The sequence below is a fragment of the Tachypleus tridentatus genome, chromosome 6, assembly GCF_004210375.1.
Source record: "Tachypleus tridentatus isolate NWPU-2018 chromosome 6, ASM421037v1, whole genome shotgun sequence".
NCBI lineage: Eukaryota > Metazoa > Arthropoda > Merostomata > Xiphosura > Limulidae > Tachypleus > Tachypleus tridentatus.
The window spans coordinates 19,728,778-19,753,334 of NC_134830.1; the positions used below are offsets into that span (position 1 = coordinate 19,728,778).

At 35.4% G+C, this 24,557-nt stretch overlaps 1 protein-coding gene across 1 annotated transcript in view; it reads left to right on the top strand.

Annotated features, from left to right (window-relative positions):
* LOC143252047 (LIM/homeobox protein Lhx9-like) overlaps positions 1 to 19,616 on the top strand; it is a 65,404-nt gene extending 45,788 nt beyond the window's left edge. The window contains exons 3-4 of the mRNA XM_076503621.1: positions 15,704 to 15,945; positions 16,242 to 19,616. Coding sequence (XP_076359736.1) covers positions 15,704 to 15,945; positions 16,242 to 16,547 — 548 coding nt within the window. The 3' untranslated portion in view covers positions 16,548 to 19,616. The remainder of the gene's footprint in view (positions 1 to 15,703; positions 15,946 to 16,241) is intronic.
* Positions 19,617 to 24,557: the final 4,941 nt, after the last annotated feature.

Below are 24,557 nucleotides of genomic sequence, written 5' to 3' on the forward strand. Positions count from 1 at the left end.
AAATAGCTGTGTAATAACAGATTTTTTCTGCAAATATTAAACAAATGTAAACAGTCACGATAAATACATAGACCGTCAATAGTTTTTTATTGTACTCACTGTCAATAAGAAGGGTATATGCTATGTCACAAGATTAATAGAAGATTTTATGTTGAACATCTAAAGACTAGATTCGCTTAGTAAATCCTTGAAAGTATTTTCAGCCGTCAATATTTGCACTTTAGTAAAATTAAGAAGAGTGAGAAAGATAAACAACGGAGGTTCAATATGATGTATAATTATACAATAATGGTAAAACATTAAGAGAGTGGTATAAATAAACACTACTGGTAAAACATGTGGAGAGTGATAGAAATAAACACTACTAATAAAACACGAGGAAAGTGTATAAATAAACAACACTTGTAAAACGTGGTGGGAGTGGTAGAAGTAAATGATACTAATAATACATGAGGAGAGTGGTAGAAGTAAGTCATACTAGTAATACATGAGGAGAGTGGTAGAAGTAAATGACACTGTTAAAACATGAGGAGAGTGGTAGAAGTAAATGATACTAGTAATACATGAGGAGAGTTGTAGAAGTAAATGATATTAGTAACACATGAGGAGAGTGGTAGAAGTAAGTCATACTAGTAATACATGAGGAGAGTGGTAGAAGTAAATGATACTGTTAAAACATGAGGAGAGTGGTAGAAGTAAATGATACTGATAAAACATGAGGAGAGTGATAGAAGTAAATGATACTAGTAAAACATGAGGAGAGTGGTAGAAGTAAATGATACTGATAAAACATGAGGAGAGTGGTAGAAGTAAATGATACTGATAAAACATAAGGAGAGCGGTAGAAGTAAATGATACTGATAACACATGAGGAGAGTGGTAGAAGTAAATGATACTGGTAAAACATGAGGAGAGTGGTAGAAGTAAATGATACTGGTAAAACATGAGGAGAGTGATAGAAGTAAATGATACTGGTAAAACATGAGGAGAGTGGTAGAAGTAAATGATACTGGTAAAACATGAGGAGAGTGATAGAAGTAAATGATACTGGTAAAACATGAGGAGAGTGATAGAAGTAAATGATACTGGTAAAACATGAGGAGAGTGGTAGAAGTAAATGACACTGGTAAAACATGAGGAGAGTGGCAGAAGTAAATGATACTGGTAAAACATGAGGAGAGTGGTAGAAGTAAATGATACTAGTAAAACATGAAGAGAGTGGTAGAAGTAAATGATACTGGTAAAACATGAAGAGAGTGGTAGAAGTAAATGATACTGGTAAAACATGAGGAGAGTGGTAGAAGTAAATGACACTGGTAAAACATGAGGAGAGTGGTAGAAGTAAATGATACTGGTAAAACATGAGGAGAGTGGTAGAAGTAAATGATACTGATAAAACATGAGGAGAGTGGTAGAAGTAAATGATACTGATAAAACATGAGGAGAGTGGTAGAAGTAAATGATACTGATAAAACATGAGGAGAGTGGTAGAAGTAAATGATACTGATAAAACATGAGGAGAGTGGTAGAAGTAAATGATACTGATAAAACATGAGGAGAGTGGTAGAAGTAAATGATACTGATAAAACATAAGGAGAGCGGTAGAAGTAAATGATACTGATAACACATGAGGAGAGTGGTAGAAGTAAATGATACTAGTAATACATGAGGAGAGTGATAGAAGTAAATGATACTGATAAAACATGAGGAGAGTGGTAGAAGTAAATGATACTGATAAAACATGAGGAGAGTGGTAGAAGTAAATGATACTGATAAAACATAAGGAGAGTGGTAGAAGTAAATGATACTGGTAAAACATGAGGAGAGTGGTAGAAGTAAATGACACTGGTAAAACATGAGGAGAGTGGTAGAAGTAAATGATACTGGTAAAACATGAGGAGAGTGGTAGAAGTAAACGATACACCGATAAAACATGAGGAGAGTGGTAGAAGCAAAATGATACCGATAAAACATGAGGAGAGTGGTAGAAGTAAAATGACACTGGCAAAACATGAGGAGAGTGGTAGAAGTAAAACGATACTGGTAAAACATGAGGAGAGTGGTAGAAGCAAATGATACCGATAAAACATGAGGAGAGTGGCAGAAGTAAATGATACTGATAAAACATGAAGAGAGTGGTAGAAGTAAGTTATACTAGTAAAACATGAAGAGAGTGGTAGAAGTAAATGATACTGATAACACATGAGGAGAGTGGTAGAAGTAAATGATACTAGTAATACATGAGGAGAGTGATAGAAGTAAATGATACTAGTAATACATGAGGAGAGTGGTAGAAGTAAATGATACTAGTAATACATGAGGAGAGTGGCAGAAGCAAGTTATACTAGTAATACGAGGAGAGTGGTAGAAGCAAATGACACCGATAAAACATGAGGAGAGTGGTAGAAGTAAATGATACCGATAAAACATGAGGAGAGTGGTAGAAGTAAAATGATACTGATAAAACATGAGGAGAGTGGCAGAAGCAAATGATACTGATAAAACATGAGGAGAGTGGTAGAAGCAAATGATACCGATAAAACATAAGGAGAGTGGTAGAAGTAAATGATACTGATAACAATGAGAGGAGAGTGGTAGAAGTAAATGATACCAGTAATACATGAGGAGAGTGATAGAAGCAAATGATACTGATAAAACATGAGGAGAGTGGCAGAAGTAAATGATACTGATAAAACATGAGGAGAGTGGTAGAAGCAAATGACACTGGTAAAACATGAAGAGAGTGGTAGAAGTAAATGATAACTGGTAAAACATGAGGAGAGTGGTAGAAGTAAATGACACTGGTAAAACATGAGGAGAGTGGTAGAAGTAAATGATACTGGTAAAACATGAGGAGAGTGGTAGAAGTAAATGATACTGATAAAACATGAGGAGAGTGGTAGAAGTAAATGATACTGATAAAACATGAGGAGAGTGGTAGAAGCAAAACGATACCGATAAAACATGAGGAGAGTGGTAGAAGTAAACGATACTGATAAAACATGAGGAGAGTGGTAGAAGCAAATGATACCGATAAAACATGAGGAGAGTGGCAGAAGCAAATGATACACTGATAAAACATAAGGAGAGCGGTAGAAGTAAATGATACCGATAAACACATGAGGAGAGTGGTAGAAGTAAATGATACTAAGTAATACATGAGGAGAGTGATAGAAGTAAATGATACTGATAAAACATGAGGAGAGTGGCAGAAGCAAATGACACTGATAAAACATGAGGAGAGTGGCAGAAGCAAATGATACCGATAAAACATAAGGAGAGCGGTAGAAGTAAATGATACTGATAAAACATGAGGAGAGTGGCAGAAGCAAATGATACCGATAAAACATAAGGAGAGCGGCAGAAGTAAATGATACTGATAAAACATGAGGAGAGTGGTAGAAGCAAACGACATCGATAAAACATGAGGAGAGTGGCAGAAGTAAATGATAAAGACAACAATATGAGGAGAGTGGTAGAAGCAAATGATACTAGTAACACATGAGGAGAGTGATAGAAGCAAATGATACTGATAAAACATGAGGAGAGTGGCAGAAGTAAAATGATACTGATAAAACATGAGGAGAGTGGTAGAAGCAAATGATACTGATAAAAACACGAGGAGAGTGGTAGAAGTAAAAACGATACTGATAAAACATGAGAGAGAGTGGCAGAAGCAAAACGATACTGATAAAACATGAGGAGAGTGGTAGAAGCAAAATGATACCGATAAAACATGAGGAGAATGGTAGAAGTAAATGATACTGATAAAACATAAGGAGAGCAGTAGAAGTAAATGATACCGATAAACAATACGAGGAGAGTGGCAGAAGCAAAACGACACCAGTAATACATGAGGAGAGTGATAAAAGCAAACGACACTAGTAATGGCATGAGGAGAGCGGGTAGAAGCAAACGACGATACTAGTAATACATGAGGAGAGTGGCAGAAGCAAGTTATACTAGCAAGTAACACATGAGGAGAGTGGCAGAAGCAAACGATAACCGATAAAACATGAGGAGAGTGGCAGAAGTAAATGATACCGATAAAACATGAGGAGAGTGGCAGAAGTAAAATGATACCAGCAAAACATGAAGAGAGTGGTAGAAGCCAAACGATACTAGTAAAACATGAAGAGAGTGGTAGAAGCAAGTTATACCAGCAAAACACGAAGAGAGTGGCAGAAGCAAATGATACCGATAACATCACGAGGAGAGTGGTAGAAAAACGATACCAGTAACACATGAGGAGAGTGATAGAAGCAAACGATACCAGTAATACATGAGGAGAGTGGTAGAAGTAAACGATACCAGTAATACATGAGGAGAGTGGTAGAAGCAAGTTATACTAGTAATACATGAGGAGAGTGGTAGAAGCTAAATGATACCGATAAAACATGAGGAGAGTGGTAGAAGTAAATGATACCGATAAAACATGAGGAGAGTGGCAGAAGCTAAACGATACCGATAAAACATAAGGAGAGCGGCAGAAGCAAAACGATAACTGACAACAATACGAGAGGAGAGTGGCAGAAGCAAAATGATACCAGTAATACATGAGGAGAGTGATAGAAGCAAACGATACCGATAAAACACGAGGAGAGTGGTAGAAGCCAAATGACACCGATAAAACATGAGGAGAGTGGTAGAAGTAAAACGATACCGATAAAACATAAGGAGAGTGGTAGAAGTAAAACGATAACTGGTAAAACATGAGGAGAGTGGTAGAAGTAAATGACAACTGGTAAAACATGAGGAGAGTGGCAGAAGTAAACGATACTGGTAAAACATGAGGAGAGTGGCAGAAGTAAATGACACTGATAACACATGAGGAGAGTGGTAGAAGTAAAACGATACCTAGTAATACATGAGGAGAGTGATAGAAGCAAACGATACTAGTAATACATGAGGAGAGTGGTAGAAGTAAATGATACCAGTAACAATATGAGGAGAGTGGTAGAAGTAAGTTACACTAGTAATACATGAGGAGAGTGGTAGAAGCAAATGATACTGATAAAACATGAGGAGAGTGGCAGAAGCAAATGACACTGATAAAACATGAGGAGAGTGGCAGAAGTAAATGATACCGATAAAACATGAGGAGAGTGGTAGAAGTAAAACGATACCGATAAAACATGAGGAGAGTGGTAGAAGTAAATGATACTGATAAAACATAAGGAGAGTGGTAGAAGTAAATGATACTGATAACACATGAGGAGAGTGGTAGAAGTAAATGATACTAGTAATACATGAGGAGAGTGATAGAAGTAAATGATACTGATAAAACATGAGGAGAGTGGTAGAAGTAAATGATACTGATAAAACATGAGGAGAGTGGTAGAAGTAAATGATACTGGTAAAACATGAAGAGAGTGGTAGAAGTAAATGATACTGGTAAAACATGAGGAGAGTGGTAGAGTAAACGACACTGGTAAAACATGAGGAGAGTGGCAGAAGTAAATGATACTGGTAAAACATGAGGAGAGTGGTAGAAGTAAATGATACCGATAAAACATGAGGAGAGTGGTAGAAGCAAATGATACTGATAAAACATGAGGAGAGTGGTAGAAGCAAATGATACTGATAAAACATGAGGAGAGTGGTAGAAGTAAATGATACTGATAAAACATGAGGAGAGTGGTAGAAGTAAATGATACTGATAAAACATGAGGAGAGTGGTAGAAGTAAATGATACTGATAAAACATAAGGAGAGCGGTAGAAGTAAATGATACTGATAAATTCAATATGAGGAGAGTGGTAGAAGTAAATGATACCAGTAATAATATGAGGAGAGTGATAGAAGTAAATGATACTGATAAAACATGAGGAGAGTGGTAGAAGTAAATGATACCGATAAAACATGAGGAGAGTGGCAGAAGCAAATGATACCGATAAAACATAAGGAGAGCGGTAGAAGTAAATGATACTGATAAAACATGAGGAGAGTGGTAGAAGCCAAACGATACTGATAAAACATAAGGAGAGATGGCAGAAGCAAATGATTACCGATAAAACATGAGGAGAGTGGCAGAAGCAAAATGATACTGATAAAACATGAGGAGAGTGGTAGAAGTAAATGATAGTGATAACACATGAGGAGAGTGGTAGAAGTAAATGATACTAGCAATACATGAGGAGAGAGTGATAGAAGCAAAACGACACTGATAAAACATGAGGAGAGTGGTAGAAGTAAATGATACCGATAAAACATGAGGAGAGTGGCAGAAGCAAATGATACTGATAAAACATGAGGAGAGTGGTAGAAGTAAATGATACTGATAAAACATGAGGAGAGTGGTAGAAGTAAATGATACTGATAAAACATGAGGAGAGTGGTAGAAGCAAATGATACCGATAAAACATGAGGAGAATGGCAGAAGTAAACGACACTGATAAAACATAAGGAGAGCGGTAGAAGTAAATGATACTGATAAACAATACGAGGAGAGTGGTAGAAGTAAAACGATACCAGTAACACATGAGGAGAGTGATAAAAAGTAAATGATAGTAGTAATACATGAGGAGAGTGGCAGAAGTAAATGATACCAGTAATACATGAGAGAGAGTGGCAGAAGCAAGCCATACCAGTATACAATACGATGATGAGAGTGGTAGAAAAAATGATACCGATAAAACATGAGGAGAGTGGTAGAAGCAAATGACACCGATAAAACATGAGAGAGTGGCAGAAGTAAATGACACTAGTAAAACATGAAGAGAGTGGTAGAAGTAAACGATACCAGTAAAACATGAAAGAGTGGTAGAAGTAAGTTACACTAGTAAAACATGAAGAGAGTGGCAGAAGTAAATGATACTGATAACATGAGGAGAGTGGTAGAAGTAAATGATACCAGTAAACAACATGAGGAGAGTGATAGAAGTAAATGATACCAGTAATACATGAGGAGAGTGGTAGAAGTAAATGATACCAGTAACACATGAGGAGAGTGGTAGAAGCAAGTTACACCAGTAATACATGAGGAGAGTGGTAGAAGTAAATGATACTGATAAAACATGAGGAGAGTGGTAGAAGTAAATGATACCGATAAAACACGAGGAGAGTGGCAGAAGCAATGATACTAGCAAAACATGAAGAGAGTGGTAGAAGCCAAACGATACTAGCAAAACATGAAGAGAGTGGTAGAAGCAAGTTATACTAGTAAAACATGAAGAGAGTGGTAGAAGTAAATGATACCAGTAAAACATGAAGAGAGTGGCAGAAGTAAGCCATACCAGTAACACATGAGGAGAGTGGCAGAAGTAAATGACACTGATAAAACATGAGGAGAGTGGTAGAAGTAAATGATACCAGTAAAACATGAGGAGAGTGGTAGGCAGTAAACGATACTAAGTAACAATACGAGGAGAGTGGCAGAAGCAAATGATACCGATAAAACATGAGGAGAGTGATAGAAGTAAACGATACCAGTAAAACATGAGGAGAGTGGTAGAAGTAAATGATACTAGTAATACATGAGGAGAGTGGTAGAAGTAAATGATACCAGTAACAATATGAGGAGAGTGGCAGAAGTAAAACGATACCAGTAATACATGAGGAGAGTGATAGAAGTAAATGACACTGGTAATACATGAGGAGAGTGGTAGAAGTAAATGATACTAGTAATACATGAGGAGAGTGGTAGAAGTAAATGATACTAGTAATACATGAGGAGAGTGGTAGAAGTAAATGATACTAGTAATACATGAGGAGAGTGGTAGAAGTAAATGATACTGATAAAACATGAGGAGAGTGGTAGAAGTAAATGATACTAGTAATACATGAGGAGAGTGATAGAAGTAAATGATAGTGATAAAACATGAGAAGAGTGATAGAAGTAAGTCATACTAGTAAAACATGAGGAGAGTGATAGAAGTAAAAACAGTATTGGTAAATATGAGAGAGACACAGCAGAAACAACACTGGTAAGCATACGATTTTATGGAAGAATGAAACATCATTTGTTGAGACAGTTCAGCTGTTAGAACAAGTAGCTTGAATGTGAATACAGATGTGACAAACATTGTATGGTCTGATGAAATTTATTTCTATAAACATTCACCCTTTACCATTGTCTATTGCTAAAACAGACAGTTTTAGAACTTCTCAGACAGGTTGGCTTTCTGATTACGTCATGTTCACTTAAGATAAATACCAATTGTCCAGAGCACTTTTCACAACTTCTTTAGAAATTGTAACTGTATCATTTTAATTAGTTGATTTGAACAGTTTACTTCAGTCTTTATGATATTCGCATTTCAAATCATTAAAGGTACATAGTTTTACTGCAGTAAAATTCTCTTTCAGGGTTTGATATCCAGTTTAGGTGTTATAAGATTGAGGTTTGTCTTAAACGCCATAATAGCAGTTTAAATTTAATAAGACTGAAATCCGTCTTTAGCATCATAATAACAAATTGAATTTAGTAAGACTTACAGAAAACTAATATTCTGAAATAACTTTGTGTAGTCATTCATAACACCACGCCAAACTGATTTGATCAAGTTCGCGAAACGATTAAAGAAATCTATCGTTTCTAACGTGATTACATCGATAAATGAAGAATGATTTTTCACGTCCTTAAAACCATTGTGTTTACTGACTGTAAACTGATATAGTTGTTAAAAATAAATAAATTATTTAAATAAAATGTCTTTCTGAACTACTTTTATGTATAATTTCACAAACGTTTTACTTTGTCTATCATAACATTAATTATGTTAGTAAAAGAACATACTTGGAGCTTACATTTATCATACACAAATATTTTATTTGTTTTTATTTAGGTTTAGCAGTTCATGAAATAGATCGTATGTTAGGCACCCTTCCAAGAAACTGACTGAAATGTAACACTATGTAACAAAATTTTTACTTTTTCTTGTTCCTGGGCAGAATGTGTTATTTCCCAATTGCTTATGCTAAAAGTGAATGGAAAATACCTATTTTTCTGCTCAAACTTTGCTTTTGTGACCTGGAAGTGTATAACGAAAACATTATGGTAGACTATATTTGGGGGCTGATACGTGAAAGTGATTTACATCACAATAGCAAATCTCGAAACACTACTCACTTCTAAACATTTGTGTATAACTTTAGTATAAATACATGTAAATCTTGATTCATATGCTGTTTTATTCAAACTTTATGTAAACGAAAATGTGCAAATTTGCCCGTTTTCACATAGAAAATAGGTTAATTTCTAACTTCATTATTCAGGTCACAAAAGCAAAGTTTGAAGGAAATAATGGCCATTTTGTGTACTTTTACAACACAAGCAATTAAGAAATATCACATAGTGTAATACATAGCCCAGGCCCCAGACATGAACCAAAAGCAAGATACAACTTTTGAACGATATCTTAATTAAGTGGTAAAACTACAAGATAAAACTTCTGAACGGTATCATAGTTAAGTGGTAGAACTACAAGATAAAACTTCTGAACGATATCTTAGTTAAGTGGTAGAACTACAAGATAAAACTTCTGAACGATATCATAGTTAAGTGGTAGAACTACAAGATAAAACTTCTGAACGATATCTTAGTTAAGTGGTAGAACTACAAGATAAAACTTCTGAACGATATCTTAGTTAAGTGGTAGAACTACAAGATAAAACTTCTGAACGATATCTTAGTTAAGTGGTAGAACTACAAGATAAAACTTCTGAACGATATCTTAGTTAAGTGGTAGAACTACAAGATAAAACTTCTGAACGATATCTTAGTTAAGTGGTAGAACTATAAGATAAAACTTCTGAACGATATCATAGTTAAGTGGTAGAACTACAAGATTAAACTTCTGAACGATATCATAGTTAAGTGATATAACTACAAGAATGAATTTCCGAACAATAACTAAGTTAAATTGTAGAACTTTAAGTTAACTTTACAAATATTTTCTCATTTATACAGTTTGTTTTGAATTTCGCGCAAAGTTACACAAGGTATATTCTAGCCGTCCCTAGTGTGAAAGAGGAAAGTTAGTCATCATCACCCACCTCTAACTCTTGGGCTTCTCTCTCAGGAACGAATAAAGGGCTCGATCGTACATCACAGCGTATCTATGGCTGAAAGGGTGAGTACATTTAGTGCGACGGGGATTCGTACCCGCGACACTCAGATTACGAATCGAGCACCCTCACCACCTGGTCATGCCAGGCCCAATTAAATAGTAGAACAACAATAGGATAAAAACTCCGAACACCATCTTAAGAACCAGGCATGACACTATACTTGGGACACCTGAATCACAATCGTTCGGTCGTAGGATCGAATACCGTCTACGAACGCATTCACCACTTCCGTCATGGGAGAGATATAATGTGACGGTCAATCTTACTATTCGTTGGTCAAGAGTATCCTTACAGTTGGCGGCGAGTAGAGAAGATTAGTAGCCCTCCGTCTAGTCTATTACCTCAAATTTACCAAGTCTAGAACAAGTGGCTCTTGTATACTTTCGCGCGAAATTTAAAAACAAAAAAACAAATGATATCTTAGTCAGTTGTTAAAACATTACAGGATAAGACTTCCCAACAATACTTATATTGTGTGGTCGAAACAACAATATGAAACTTACCGTGATGTATTTATTAAGTGATAGAACAATGACAAGGTGATTCTTATCAACGTTTATTTTGTTGTTGTTGTTGGAATGTCAGGCTTAGCATATTTAAAAACTGGATATTTTGCATGACTCGCACGCTTTCTGTGGAATGTAAAAATATTTAATGATAAGACTGTAGACGATAAAGGTTACAACATTCTGTTGTATAAACTTTATATTTATTATTTTGTGGGCGTATGAGATACTTATCCAGTCGTTCATCCCTTTAACTTATTATGTTAACTGCTATACTTAATATATTTGCAAATATATCATCGTCTTGTGTGTCGTTTTTTTAAGTATTTGAACTGGATATAAAAACACGAAGAGTCCATAAAAATGAAACTTGCATATTTTTAAAAAGATCTAACCAGCTTGTTCTTTGGTATGGGCTGCGGATCATACGTTCCACGGTTAGAGGCCTTGAATGTTTTCTGAACATACTTTCTACTTTTAGTTGTAGGCGCATTATAAAAAAATAAAAACAAACAGTATTACCCATTATTTGATTCAAATCAGCTGCTGCCTGATTCCTCGCATCTCGCTAGTAGTTCTATATTAGCGAAGACTATGGCTGAACCCTTCGGGTCCCTGACATATGTTTGGAATAAGACATCGCTGAGATTAAAATAATGAATACTAGTTTGTTATGTTAAATAATTAATTTAGGTGTTAAGTAATGACGTATTATTCTGCTGATATTATTATTTTTGTTATTAAATCAACAAAATTACATAATTTAATTTGACAGAATCGATTTTGTATCGTCAATTTTTATCATTTTCCATATAATTTTATATTGACATTCTGTATTGAAACACGTGATACTAGTTTAACATAGAATTAGGCCGTTTTCTTGATATTTTCATGTGCTACCAGTTTACAAATAATTCAACTACACATAATTTCACATTATTACACTAAATTAAAACACATGATATTATATTAGTTACAGTCAGGTTTACAATACCACATTATTTTGAGATAAAAAATAGCTTGTATACAGATAGGCTCGCACTGCAATGCTTTACCGATATAGGCATGTGCTTACATACAACTATAACCATCTCATCTTGAATTAGAAATATGTTACCAACTGGTTTGTTTATAGATTCATATTGTTGCACTTAACAAACACGTGTTGCTGAATGTGGGCAGATTTACATAATTGTGCTGTCTTGTGTTTTTTTCTTGTAGCAAAGCCACATCAGAGTATTTGCTGTGTCCACCTAGGGGAATCAAATCCCTGCTTTTAGCGTTTTAAATCCGAAGACTTACTGTTGCACCAGCAGGGGACATGCTGTCTTGAGCTGGACACGTGTTACTAGCCTGTTTGGACAGGTTTATTTTATTAGATCCTGTCAAGATAAACTCTTGTTACTAGAATACTTTACACTACTGAAGATGTCTTTCGTTATCATGTATGTAAGAGATATGTAGGGTTATCCCTCAGATATCTGGTATTACACTATCTTACAGTGGTGTAAATTCACAACTGTGAAGATCTTAGATAGGGACTTGATGTTTGAAAACAGAAGTGAGTTATCACGTATTTGTGGTATTTAGAGTTGCGTTATGACATGCGGAAGAAATACCTAAATTTAAAGAGACCAAGATGGGCGGGCGAATGCAACATGTCTCCTTGAAGCAATTCCGACATGGTCAATTTTGACATCAGAAAAACTGAAAACTGTCTAAATCACTGCTTAGGACCTGCAGAAAGGTATATTGGTACCAGACCCCTTGTAAGTTGGTTGACATACACAATTATAGTTCACGAAAATCTAAATTGTGTTGTTATCGGCGAAAATTTAGAGCAAAGGTAAAAAAAAGTTCGAAGTTGTCTATATTTGTGTTTGGGACCGGCAAAAAGAATTTTTATACAAAATTCTACGTAAATGAGCCGAAACAAAGTTAAGTAATTGATCAAAACACGTAAAATTATGAGTTTAATTTAACCTTTTGACCTCTTAATATGACCAAAATTGGCATGTCCCATATCTTTATAAATACATGTAAGGGACCTATAAAAATATATTTTTACCAAATCCCATGTAAAATGGTCAAAATACGGCCCAGTAATTAACCGAAAACCCAACATTATGTTTTAAAGTGAACTTTGACTCCGTAAAAAGACTCAAAATAGGCAAATCCAACTTTTTTTGTGTCGGTATATTAGGCGCATGAAAAATTATATTTCTGCCAACTGGTTAAGGCGCTCAAATCATAATCTAAGGGTCGCGGGTTCGAATTCCCGTCACACCAAATATGCTCGCCCTTTTAGCCGTGGGGGCGTTATAATGTTTCGGTCAATCTCACTACTCGTTGGTAAAAGAGTAGCCCAAGAGCTTGAGGTGGGTGATGATGACTAGTTGCCTTCTCTCTAGTCTTACACTGCTAAATTAGGGACGGCTAACGCCAATAGCCCTTGAGTAGCTTTGCGCGAATTCGAAACAGACAAATCATTAGAGGTTTGGTTTGGTTTTTTGGAATTTCGCACAAAGCTACTCGAGGGCTATCTGTGCTAGCCGTCCCTAATTTAGCAGTGTAAGACTAGAGGGAAAGCAGCTAGTCATCACCACCCACCGCCAACTCTTGTGCTACTCTTTTTGCCAACGAATAGTGGGATTGACCGTCACATTATAACGCTCCCACGGCTGGGAGGGCGAGCATGTTTGTCGCGACTCGGGCGCGAACCCGCGACCCTCAGATTACGAAGCGCACGCCTTAACGCGCTAGGCCATGCCAGGCCCCAAATCATTAGAGAAACACGTACGAATTGAATAATAAATTTATTATGTTCATTACTAGACTAAATGACAGTTTTGATGGGTTGTTTTCATCTGACCAGAAACTGGTTTTAAAAACAACTCTTCATGTTGCTGTTCACGTAACGAACAGCAAATTAATAACAAATAATGGTGCTCCGTTTAATGTGTGTCTGTACACAACAGGTGATTTGTTATCTGTTTACCTGAAGAACTGTTTACCGTTTGTGAACATGAAAACTAGTATTAGTGAGCTTGAAAATCTTGTGTTTGTGGTCATGATAACTGTTTCTCTTCCTCAACTTGCCTGATTTGTTTGTGATCATGATAACTGTTTCTCTTCAATCAACTTGCATGATTTGTTTGTGGTCATGATAACTGTTTCTCTTCCTCAACTTGCCTGATTTGTTTGTGATCATGATAACTGTTTCTCTTCAATCAACTTGCATGATTTGTTTGTGGTCATGATAACTGTTTCTCTTCCTCAACTTGTCTGATTTGTTTGTGGACACGATAACTGTTTCTCTTCCTCAACTTGCCTGATTTGTTTGTGGTCATGATAACTGTTTCTCTTCCTCAACTTGCATGATTTGTTTGTGGTAATGATAACTGTTTCTCTTCCTCAACTTGCCTGATTTGTTTGTGGTCATGATAACTGTTTCTCTTCCTCAACTTGCCTGATTTGTTTGTGGTCATGATAACTGTTTCTCTTCCTCAACTTGCCTGATTTGTTTGTGGTCATTATAACTGTTTCTCTTCCTCAACTTGCATGATTTGTTTGTGGTCATGATAACTGTTTCTCTTCCTCAACTTGCCTGATTTGTTTGTGGTCATGATAACTGTTTATCTTCCTCAACTTCCCTGATTTGTTTGTGGTCATGATAACTGTTTCTCTTCCTCAACTTGCCTGATTTGTTTGTGGTCATGATAACTGTTTCTCTTCCTCAACTTGCCTGATTTGTTTGTGGTCATTATAACTGTTTCTCTTCCTCAACTTGCATGATTTGTTTGTGGTCATGATAACTGTTTCTCTTCCTCAACTTGCCTGATTTGTTTGTGGTCATGATAACTGTTTCTCTTCCTCAACTTGCCTGATTTGTTTGTGGTCATGATAACTGTTTCTCTTCCTCAACTTGCATGATTTGTTTGTGGTCATGATAACTGTTTCTCTTCCTCAACTTGCCTGATTTGTTTGTGGTCACGATAACTGTTTCTCTTCCTCAACTTGCCTGATTTGTTTGTGATCATGATAACTGTTTCTCTTTCTCAACTTGCCTGATTTGTTTGTGGTCAAGATAACTGTTTCTCTTCCTCAACTTGCCTGATTTGTTTGTGGTCATGATAACTGTTTCTCTTCCTCAACTTGCCTGATTTGTTTGTGGTCATGATAACTGTTTCTCTTTCTCAACTTTCCTGATTGTCGTTACTTTCTAAACCATTTCTCACTCCAGTCTTCAATGTTGTAGACCAAACATGATGTTCATTTATTGGTTATTATTTTATTACCCATATAATATTAACATTTCTTAAATCTCAGGGCCAGCATGGCTAGGTGGGTAAGATACTCGACTCGTAATCTGAAGGTCGCGGGTTTTAATCCACGTCACACCAAACATGATGGTCGCCTTTTCAGCCGTGGAGGCGTTATTATGTTTTGGTCAATCCCACTATTCGTTGGTAAAAGAGTAGCCCAAGAGTTGGGTGGTGATGATTAGCTGCCTTTCTTCTAGTCTTACACTGCTAAATTAGGGACGGCTAACGCAAATAGCCCTCGTGTAGCTTTGCGCGAAATTCAAAAAACAAAAACAAACAAAAGACGTATATAAATAGGGTTCCGACTACTGTTGTTAATCCTAGCGGCTTAAAGAATTTTGAATTAAGCGACACGTGTCGTTGGTAATGGATATGACAGACAAAGTGTAGTTGGAATACTCTTATTATACATTCTCCTTATTCTTGAAAATCTATAAGGGACTAGATTAAGAATGAGTGTTTAATGGTTAAATAGGTCCAATACTAATAGCTTAGTAAAAGTAAGATTGTAACCATTGTTCGCCGATTTATCATAGCAGTTATTGTTTTAAAAAATCAAACTCGGAAATTATAAAATTTGGTGTGAAAATATTTCATGCTGTTGTAATCGAATTATTAAATTATCAGAAGAAAGTTGTTTTATTTGGTTTTCTTGACAAGCGATTATGAATTCGATTAAAACTTGTATGTACAGCCCTATCATACTAACCAGAACGATTAAACAGTAAGTACTATTTAATCCTATTTCAGTTATGCTTTATCTATGTAACATCAATTTAAATAACGAAACTTTGTGGTTTAGGCCCTTTGTTTACTGACCAGTCGGGCTGTAATCTCCACATTCCACCTCTTGATGCTGGTGTACCCAATCAGAATGCCCTATCTCACCCGAACGGACAGCTACGGTCAAAACGTATTCGTACATCATTCAAACACCATCAGTTAAGAACAATGAAGTCCTACTTCGCAATCAATCAGAATCCAGATGCTAAAGACCTGAAACAATTGGCTCAAAAGACAGATCTTTCAAAACGAGTACTTCAGGTAGAGCTCATGTATTTCTATTTTAAAGTGTCCACTTGTATAATAAAATCATTATTTTTTTATGAAGTGTATTAATTTTTTTAGTAAATAATGCTTTAATATTCCACCTTCTATAAGTAATTGTTTATTGTTTTCATTATTGCTGACGTTACTCTACTAACGTAACTTTGCAAGAGAATATTTAATATAAACAGCATTGTAATGAAAGTTGTTTTTCTTTACATTAGCGCTAAATACAATTAAGGTTCTCAATTGCAGCTTAACTCAGAATAATACTTTGTTTTCTTCGTGTTTAGGTGTGGTTTCAGAATGCCAGAGCAAAATGGCGCAGAAATAACGTAAAACAACAGAACCAACAATCTCAACACCACACACCACAACAACAGCACAATCTGAATGACTGTAGTCCAGGAGCTGTCAGTTCTTTCTCAGAACCTAGCCCCCCAGCCTCAGGTTCGATGAGAACAGAGTCTACACTAGGGGGTGTTCCTCCCCAGATTCCAAAACCTTTATCCTGTGTTGAATACTCGCCCACAGTTTCCCATCATTCTGCGCCTTCTGGAGATTCATTTCCGTTAAACTCATTTCAAGAATTGTTCTAAATCAGTCGTTCTTAATACACTTACAAGAGTTGTTAAATAAAAATGTCTTATCGTTTTTATCAATGTATCTTCAGATCAATGATAGGTTTATGTGTCCTCCGGAAGAAAACAAACAAACCTGGTTATCTCTTTCGTAGTATTCTAAAGAAAATAAATTCTCTGAAAGGGAAACATGTTTGAGTAATATGACATAGTAATATTGGCTTGAAATCAACCGAGATTTCCAATTTGGACGTAACTGCTTGTTTCTAAATCCAAGGAACGACTGAAAAGATGCTCTAGAAACTGTTCGTGTAAATATGATTTTATAAAAAGTCTATTCACATATTTATGTAAATATAATGTAAAACTAAGAATAGAACGGAAAATATTTGATAAGTATGACTTGTTGCTATTTCCTTTGTGGTTAATTGGTGAAGTTGTATATTCATATATATATACGTGTGTGTGTGTTTGTGTAACTATTTATCATTTGAATAGCAGTTGATGATACCTGTAACAACTGAATCTTAAGATACAGTCAGATAATACTTACCACATTAATGCTTTAGTTTTAGAAGTTAAAAAGTTTCATACCTATCGTAAACAATTTGGGACAGGTGTAAGCCGATGGATTTAGAATGTTAAAATTCGGGGTTAGCTTCCCACAGTGGACACAGCAGATAGTCCAATGTGGCTTTAGTCTAAATTAAATATAAAATTTATTTTCAGAATATCGAATAAGGGTTTCTAATCACTATCTTAGGAAAATAATATTTCTACTAATAAACCAAAATTTCTTTCTTTAACTATTCTTCATGTGTTTCAGTGGCACATTTCAATTTTTTATTTCATTTCCTTATTACAAAACTTAAAAGGTTTGTGTATGTATTTCTATAATATTTCTTCTTACTCTTACGAAAGTATAATTTGGATTATAAGAATTTCCTATGAAAGCGCAAATATAGAAAACAGCTATGCGTTTTTTGAATAATAGCTAAAATAGATTATTTTTATTAGCTTTTAAAGTATTGCTGAAAATAGATTTTTCTAAAGCTTAAACAATATTTCTTGATGAAACCTTGTAGAATGGACGGTGTGTTTGTGTGTGTTGTCTTATAGCAAAGCCACATAGGGCTATCTGCTAAGCCCACCGAGGGGATTCGAACCCCTGATTTTAGAGTTGTAAATCCGTAGACATACCGCTGTACTAGCGGAGGGCAGAATGGACGGCAACTGCCTGTTGTAGAGACACAAGTGTAGAGGATGACGTTTCGAAAGTCTTCCGCCTTTCGTCTTCAGGTCAGTGTGTGTGTGTAGGTGTTATCGGTCTTTTATATTGTCCTGGTGGATTGTGGAGAGCGTGTTTTGATTGGTTGGATTATCACTGTTTCTGATTGGAGGAGAGATTTCCTGTAGATTCAACCAACAGCAGCCACAGGTTACTCTCTTCTAATCTGGAATCCTTGTTAATTAAAGGTTTAATATGTTAATATAAGAACAAAGAGTGAGTAACATGTGGCTGCTGTTGGTTGAATCTACAGGAAATCTCTCCCTCCAATCAGAAACAATGATAATCCAACCAATCACAACACGCTTTCCACAATTCATCAGGACACTATGAAAGACCGTCAGCACCTATACACACTCTCTTATTTTTCCCCATCACAACATAGCTTGTTCTTCCTGTTCTCCTCTGAATCAACTGGTCTTCATCGCAGCTACATCAAAGTAGCCCCAAGTCGACCACCAGAAATCAACCAAGACATAAAGAAATCAAGCTCTTACTCTACTCTTCAAGATGACTTTAGCCTTCACACACGTGTGGTGCTGAAGAGAAACAAAAGTTTCTGAGCGCCTCAGGTTTGCCTTTGGGGTTTCCTCCTCAAAAGTATTTAAAACCTAAACGACTACCAAGTTTATAATAATAAAACACACACACTCTGGGCACAGGACAAGCAAAACATTTGGCGTCTGTCCTGTGAAAGTGGGATCCCCCACATCCAAATCTCAGGCATTGGATCTTTAGATCCCAGCCAAGGCAATATTCTTACCAGGCCTCGAATCGTGTCATTTGAGTTGATGTCTAGTCGGCTTTTTGGACTACGGGCTCTAGCCTGGCCTACTTCCCTTGTGCCGCCTTTATCTCGCCCCCCTTTCTCACCCGTCATTTTCATACTGCCCCATCCCACTTCATCACCTTAAACAAGTCAAATAAAATTACAAGAAAACTTCCACGTAAAAGTAAATAATCTATCATGAGCAGGGACGAAGAGGAACCACAACGTTCCTGACCACCCCTGTTGGGGAGAGAATTCCTCAGATTTCTCTCGCTCTAAACTTAACCCCTGCCAAGTTCTTTTGCGTTTGCGTTCACACACACTGACTTGAAGACGAAAAGCGGAAGACTTTCGAAACGTCATCCTCTGTACTTGTGTTTCCACAACAGGCAGTTGCCGTCCATTCTACAAAGTATCATCATGAATACTTTGCCTGAACAATCTGTCAAGGAATATTTATTTCTTATTTTAATAAGTTAACCACGTGTAATGAGATCTAAAACTGGGTATTGTTTTAGTGCTCTCAGATATGTTTTTACATTCATTTACAATTAGTTCTTTCTTAAATTGGTTTTATAAAGTGAAAAGTCTCACTGTTGTGACGTACATAGTATGATTCGTGATGGATGTCCATACGTATATAACATTAGATACCTAGTTTATAAGCATATCAGTATCAATATAAATTCATCACGTGATCAGTTTTCCCACGTTTTTTTCTCTGGGTTTTTCGAGCAGATTACAAGTCTTTAATTTTGATCGCATAACTGTAAGCAAATGTAACTAGGAGTTTCATTTTGTACTGTTGTTGCCTAACAAAAACTTGTGCTGTTGTGGTCAGCAAGTTGAGATGTGAACAGTGTTGTATATATTTGTATTATCATTTGTCTTGCACATTATTGGGATGACCAAAGCACTCCATAACATGTGCTTTAACAGATTCTCCAGACTTCCAATAACTTGACGACACAAGATATAAACTTGTGAACACAGACTTTATGCCACAAATAAAAATCTGTATTTACGACTATACCATTCTGTAGTGTCTGAGTTGTTGGTTATTAAAATCTCACACAACCTCAGAATTCGCTCATTGTTTAGATTGAAAGAAACTCGTAGATTGCTACTACAGAGTGTTATATATTAAAATTTATCTCGGACGAGCCTTTAATTTATTATGTTAGGTATTACGATTTCAAATAACCTGAATTGAGTTAAATTTTAACTTGGAGTTAGAAGTAAAATGAATGTCGGTATTTATCAAATTTATGATACACACAATTTTTTCTTGACACAAATATATTTTAATACACAAATTACAATACAATTTATAATAATGATAATTACAAATAATAATCTATCTACAAAAGTTTCACTAAGTTACAAATAATACTGAGTCACCTATCTGGTCTGAAAGTGAATATTTTATCGACTGTTCACGATGAGCGAATTTATTCTTTGTTGATACACAGGTACAACTCACTTGACGGAAGCCAGCTGGCTTCTTCACACGTGAGTATTTTCCCGACGAAAATATTTAATGTCCTCTTGACTGAAGTTAACTCACGTAAGTTAAAAGATTTGTAATGTTCGAAATCTATAAATGTTTCTGGCCAAATATCAGTAGATGTCCGATTAATAAGCGTTTATCTCACTTATAGCTTTCGAAGTTTGTAGTATACTAACTGAAGCAAACCAACAGTTCAAACCTGTGTCCCCACGTCGTTTTATAAACTCTAAGGCGAGATTCTCAGTGTTCAGTTGGCAACAATACTGGTATTTAAGTACACACGTAGTATATTAATTATTCTCACCCTCGAGAATCTTATACAAATTTAGAGATTGTTTTGGTTTGTTTTGAATTTCACGTAAAGCTACACGAGGGTTATCTGCAATAGCCGTCCATAATTTTGCAGTGTAAGACTAGAGGGAAGGCAACTATTCATCACCATTCACCGCCAATTCTTGGGCTACTTTTTTACCAACGAATAGTAGGATTGAACGTCACATTATAACGCCCCCAGAGCTGAAAGGGCAAGCATGTTTGTGGTGACGAGGATTCGAACCCGTGACCCTTGGATTACGAGTCGAGTGCCTTAATTTCCTGACCATGCTGGACCCACATTTAGAGAACAAACAGAACTTTCGCAATACACATTTAACAATATAAATTAGAGGCATTTCTAAATAGAACTAGAACTAAACTGGACTAAAAGGTAGATAGTTATTAAAATAAATATACATTAGCAAATCCTCTAGATTAGTAAACACGCTAGACTTCAGGTATAATCGTCTCTGATACTGAAAATCTAGCCACACTGAAAGCAACTAGCTGGCAGCAGCGTCACCACAAAGGTTTTCTTCGTGTCAAGCTCGTGCTTTAGATCCCTTCTTTGGGATCTGGGAGGGTCAAGTGATTTTGAACCTCTCCTCATCACTCGATTACAGTTGTTGTAACCCACAAAGTACATCATTGTGTCTGCCTGTTACTAGACGAATTATATGTGATGGTTGTGCACCATCTACTACTAGACGATTATATGTGATGGTTGTGCACCATCTACTACTAGACGATTATATGTGATGGTTGTGCACCATCTAGAGCCTTTAGTTAGGACAACCCCTTTCATTGCCATAACATTTCGTATACCACGTGTTATTTCATATAGTAATATTCTCTCCTTAGCCTGATATGTATAGTCCTACATATGGCAAACAGTTTATATACTACGTGTTATTTCATATAGTAATATTCCCTCCTTAGCCTGATATGTATAGTCCTACATATGGCAAACAGTTTATATACTACGTGTTATTTCATATAGTAATATTCCCTCCTTAGACTGATATGTATAGTCCTACATATGGCAAACAGTATATATACTACGTGTTATTTCATATAGTAATATTCTCTCCTTAGCCTCATATGTATAGTCCTACATATGACAATCAGTTCTGTATACCGCATGTTATTTCATATAGTAATAGTCTCTCCTTAGCCTGATACGTATAGTCCTACATATGACACACATTTCGTATACCACGTGTTATTTCACATAGTCATATTCTCTCCTTAGCCTGATATGTATAGTCCTACATATGACAATCAGTTCTGTATATCACGACACAATCGTTTAGTAATTTATGACAAGAGCATTAATACATAAATACCCTAATTAATACTATTATCATAAACTATCTAAATGATATTTGTTGACTTTCACGTTTAAAACTCACACACCACTGAAAGCTTTGCGTGCGATCCTAGATGGCGTAATGATGCGAACCTGGACCCTTCAAACCGTAACTTGCCAGTTTTACAACTAGTAGCCACGCCTGGCTCCTCTGCAAGAAAAAAAAAAGTTTTGGAATATAAACTTCGTGTTGATGTTTTAGAAAAATATGTGTCATGGGTATTTATTTATTGTGACAATAACTAAGTGTTATTTCATTTCGTAGGCTAAAGACTTCTTGTGCTTGTTTCTTTAGAATTTTCCAATCGCCAAATGACAAGCCATATTTCATTCTTTTTTCTTAATAGGGCTGTTTATTTATGTATGTACACAAATTAAAACACTCTATACAATGTTGTATTTAAATCATACTTGTATAATAAGTCAGGAGTACTATTATAATGACCTAACTGTACTGTTCTGAACTTATACTGATGTCATTAACTAAAAGGCAAATTTTACATGGTATAACTTTGCTGTTTTATACTGATTGTAGTAACTGGTTATCCCATTATAATGTTTCAGACATAAAACAAATTTAAATGTATTACTCTGACTACAGAGCTACGATGTTTTACATTTAAATGTATTACTATGACTACAGAACTACGATGTTTTACATTTAAATGTATTACTATGACTACAGACTACGATGTTTTACATTTAAAGGTGTTACTCTGACGACAGAACTACGATGTTTTACATTTAAAGGTGTTACTATGACTACAGAACTACGATGTTTTACATTTAAATGTATTACTATGACTACAGAACTACGATGTTTTACATTTAAAGGTGTTACTCTGACGATAGAACTACGATGTTTTACATTTAAATGTATTACTATGACTACAGAACTACGATGTTTTACATTTAAAGGTGTTACTCTGACTACAGAACTACGATGTTTTACATTTAAAGGTGTTACTCTGACGACAGAACTACGATGTTTTACATTTAAAGGTGTTACTCTGACTACAGAACTACGATGTTTTACATTTAAAGGTGTTACTCTGACAACAGAACTACGATGTTTTACATTTAAATGTATTACTATGACTACAGAACTACGATGTTTTACATTTAAAGGTGTTACTCTGACGATAGAACTATGATGTTTTACATTTAAATGTATTACTATGACTACAGAACTACAATGTTTTACATTTAAATGTATTACTATGACTACAGAACTACGATGTTTTACATTTAAATGTGTTACTCTGACTACAGAACTACGATGTTTTACCTTTAAAGGTGTTACTCTGACGACATAACTACGATGTTTTACATTTAAATGTATTACTATGACTACAGAACTACGATGTTTTACATTTAAAGGTGTTACTCTGACGATAGAACTACGATGTTTTACATTTAAATGTATTACTATGACTACAGAACTACGATGTTTTACATTTAAAGGTGTTACTCTGACGATAGAACTACGATGTTTTACATTTAAATGTATTACTATGACTACAGAACTACAATGTTTTACATTTAAATGTATTACTATGACTACAGAACTACGATGTTTTACATTTAAAGGTGTTACTCTGACTACAGAACTACGATGTTTTACATTTAAAGGTGTTACTCTTACGACAGAACTACGATGTTTTACATTTAAATGTATTACTATGACTACAGAACTACGATGTTTTACATTTAAAGGTGTTACTCTGACGATAGAACTACGATGTTTTACATTTAAATGTATTACTATGACTACAGAACTACGATGTTTTACATTTAAAGGTGTTACTCTGACGACAGAACTACGATGTTTTACATTTAAAGGTGTTACTCTGACGATAGAACTACGATGTTTTACATTTAAATGTATTACTATGACTACAGAACTACGATGTTTTACATTTAAAGGTGTTACTCTGACGATAGAACTACGATGTTTTACATTTAAATGTATTACTATGACTACAGAACTACGATGTTTTACATTTAAATGTATTACTATGACTACAGAACTACGATGTTTTACATTTAAAGGTGTTACTCTGACGATAGAACTACGATGTTTTACATTTAAATGTATTACTATGACTACAGAACTACGATGTTTTACATTTAAAGGTGTTACTCTGACTACAGAACTACGATGTTTTACATTTAAAGGTGTTACTCTGACGACAGAACTACGATGTTTTACATTTAAATGTGTTACTCTGACTACAGAACTACGATGTTTTACATTTAAAGGTGTTACTCTGACAACAGAACTACGATGTTTTACATTTAAATGTATTACTATGACTACAGAACTACGATGTTTTACATTTAAAGGTGTTACTCTGACGATAGAACTACGATGTTTTACATTTAAATGTATTACTATGACTACAGAACTACAATGTTTTACATTTAAATGTATTACTATGACTACAGAACTACGATGTTTTACATTTAAATGTATTACTATGACTACAGAACTACGATGTTTTACATTTAAAGGTGTTACTCTGACGATAGAACTACGATGTTTTACATTTAAATGTATTACTATGACTACAGAACTACGATGTTTTACATTTAAAGGTGTTACTCTGACTACAGAACTACGATGTTTTACATTTAAAGGTGTTACTCTGACGACAGAACTACGATGTTTTACATTTAAATGTATTACTATGACTACAGAACTACGATGTTTTACATTTAAATGTATTACTATGACTACAGAACTACGATGTTTTACATTTAAATGTGTTACTCTG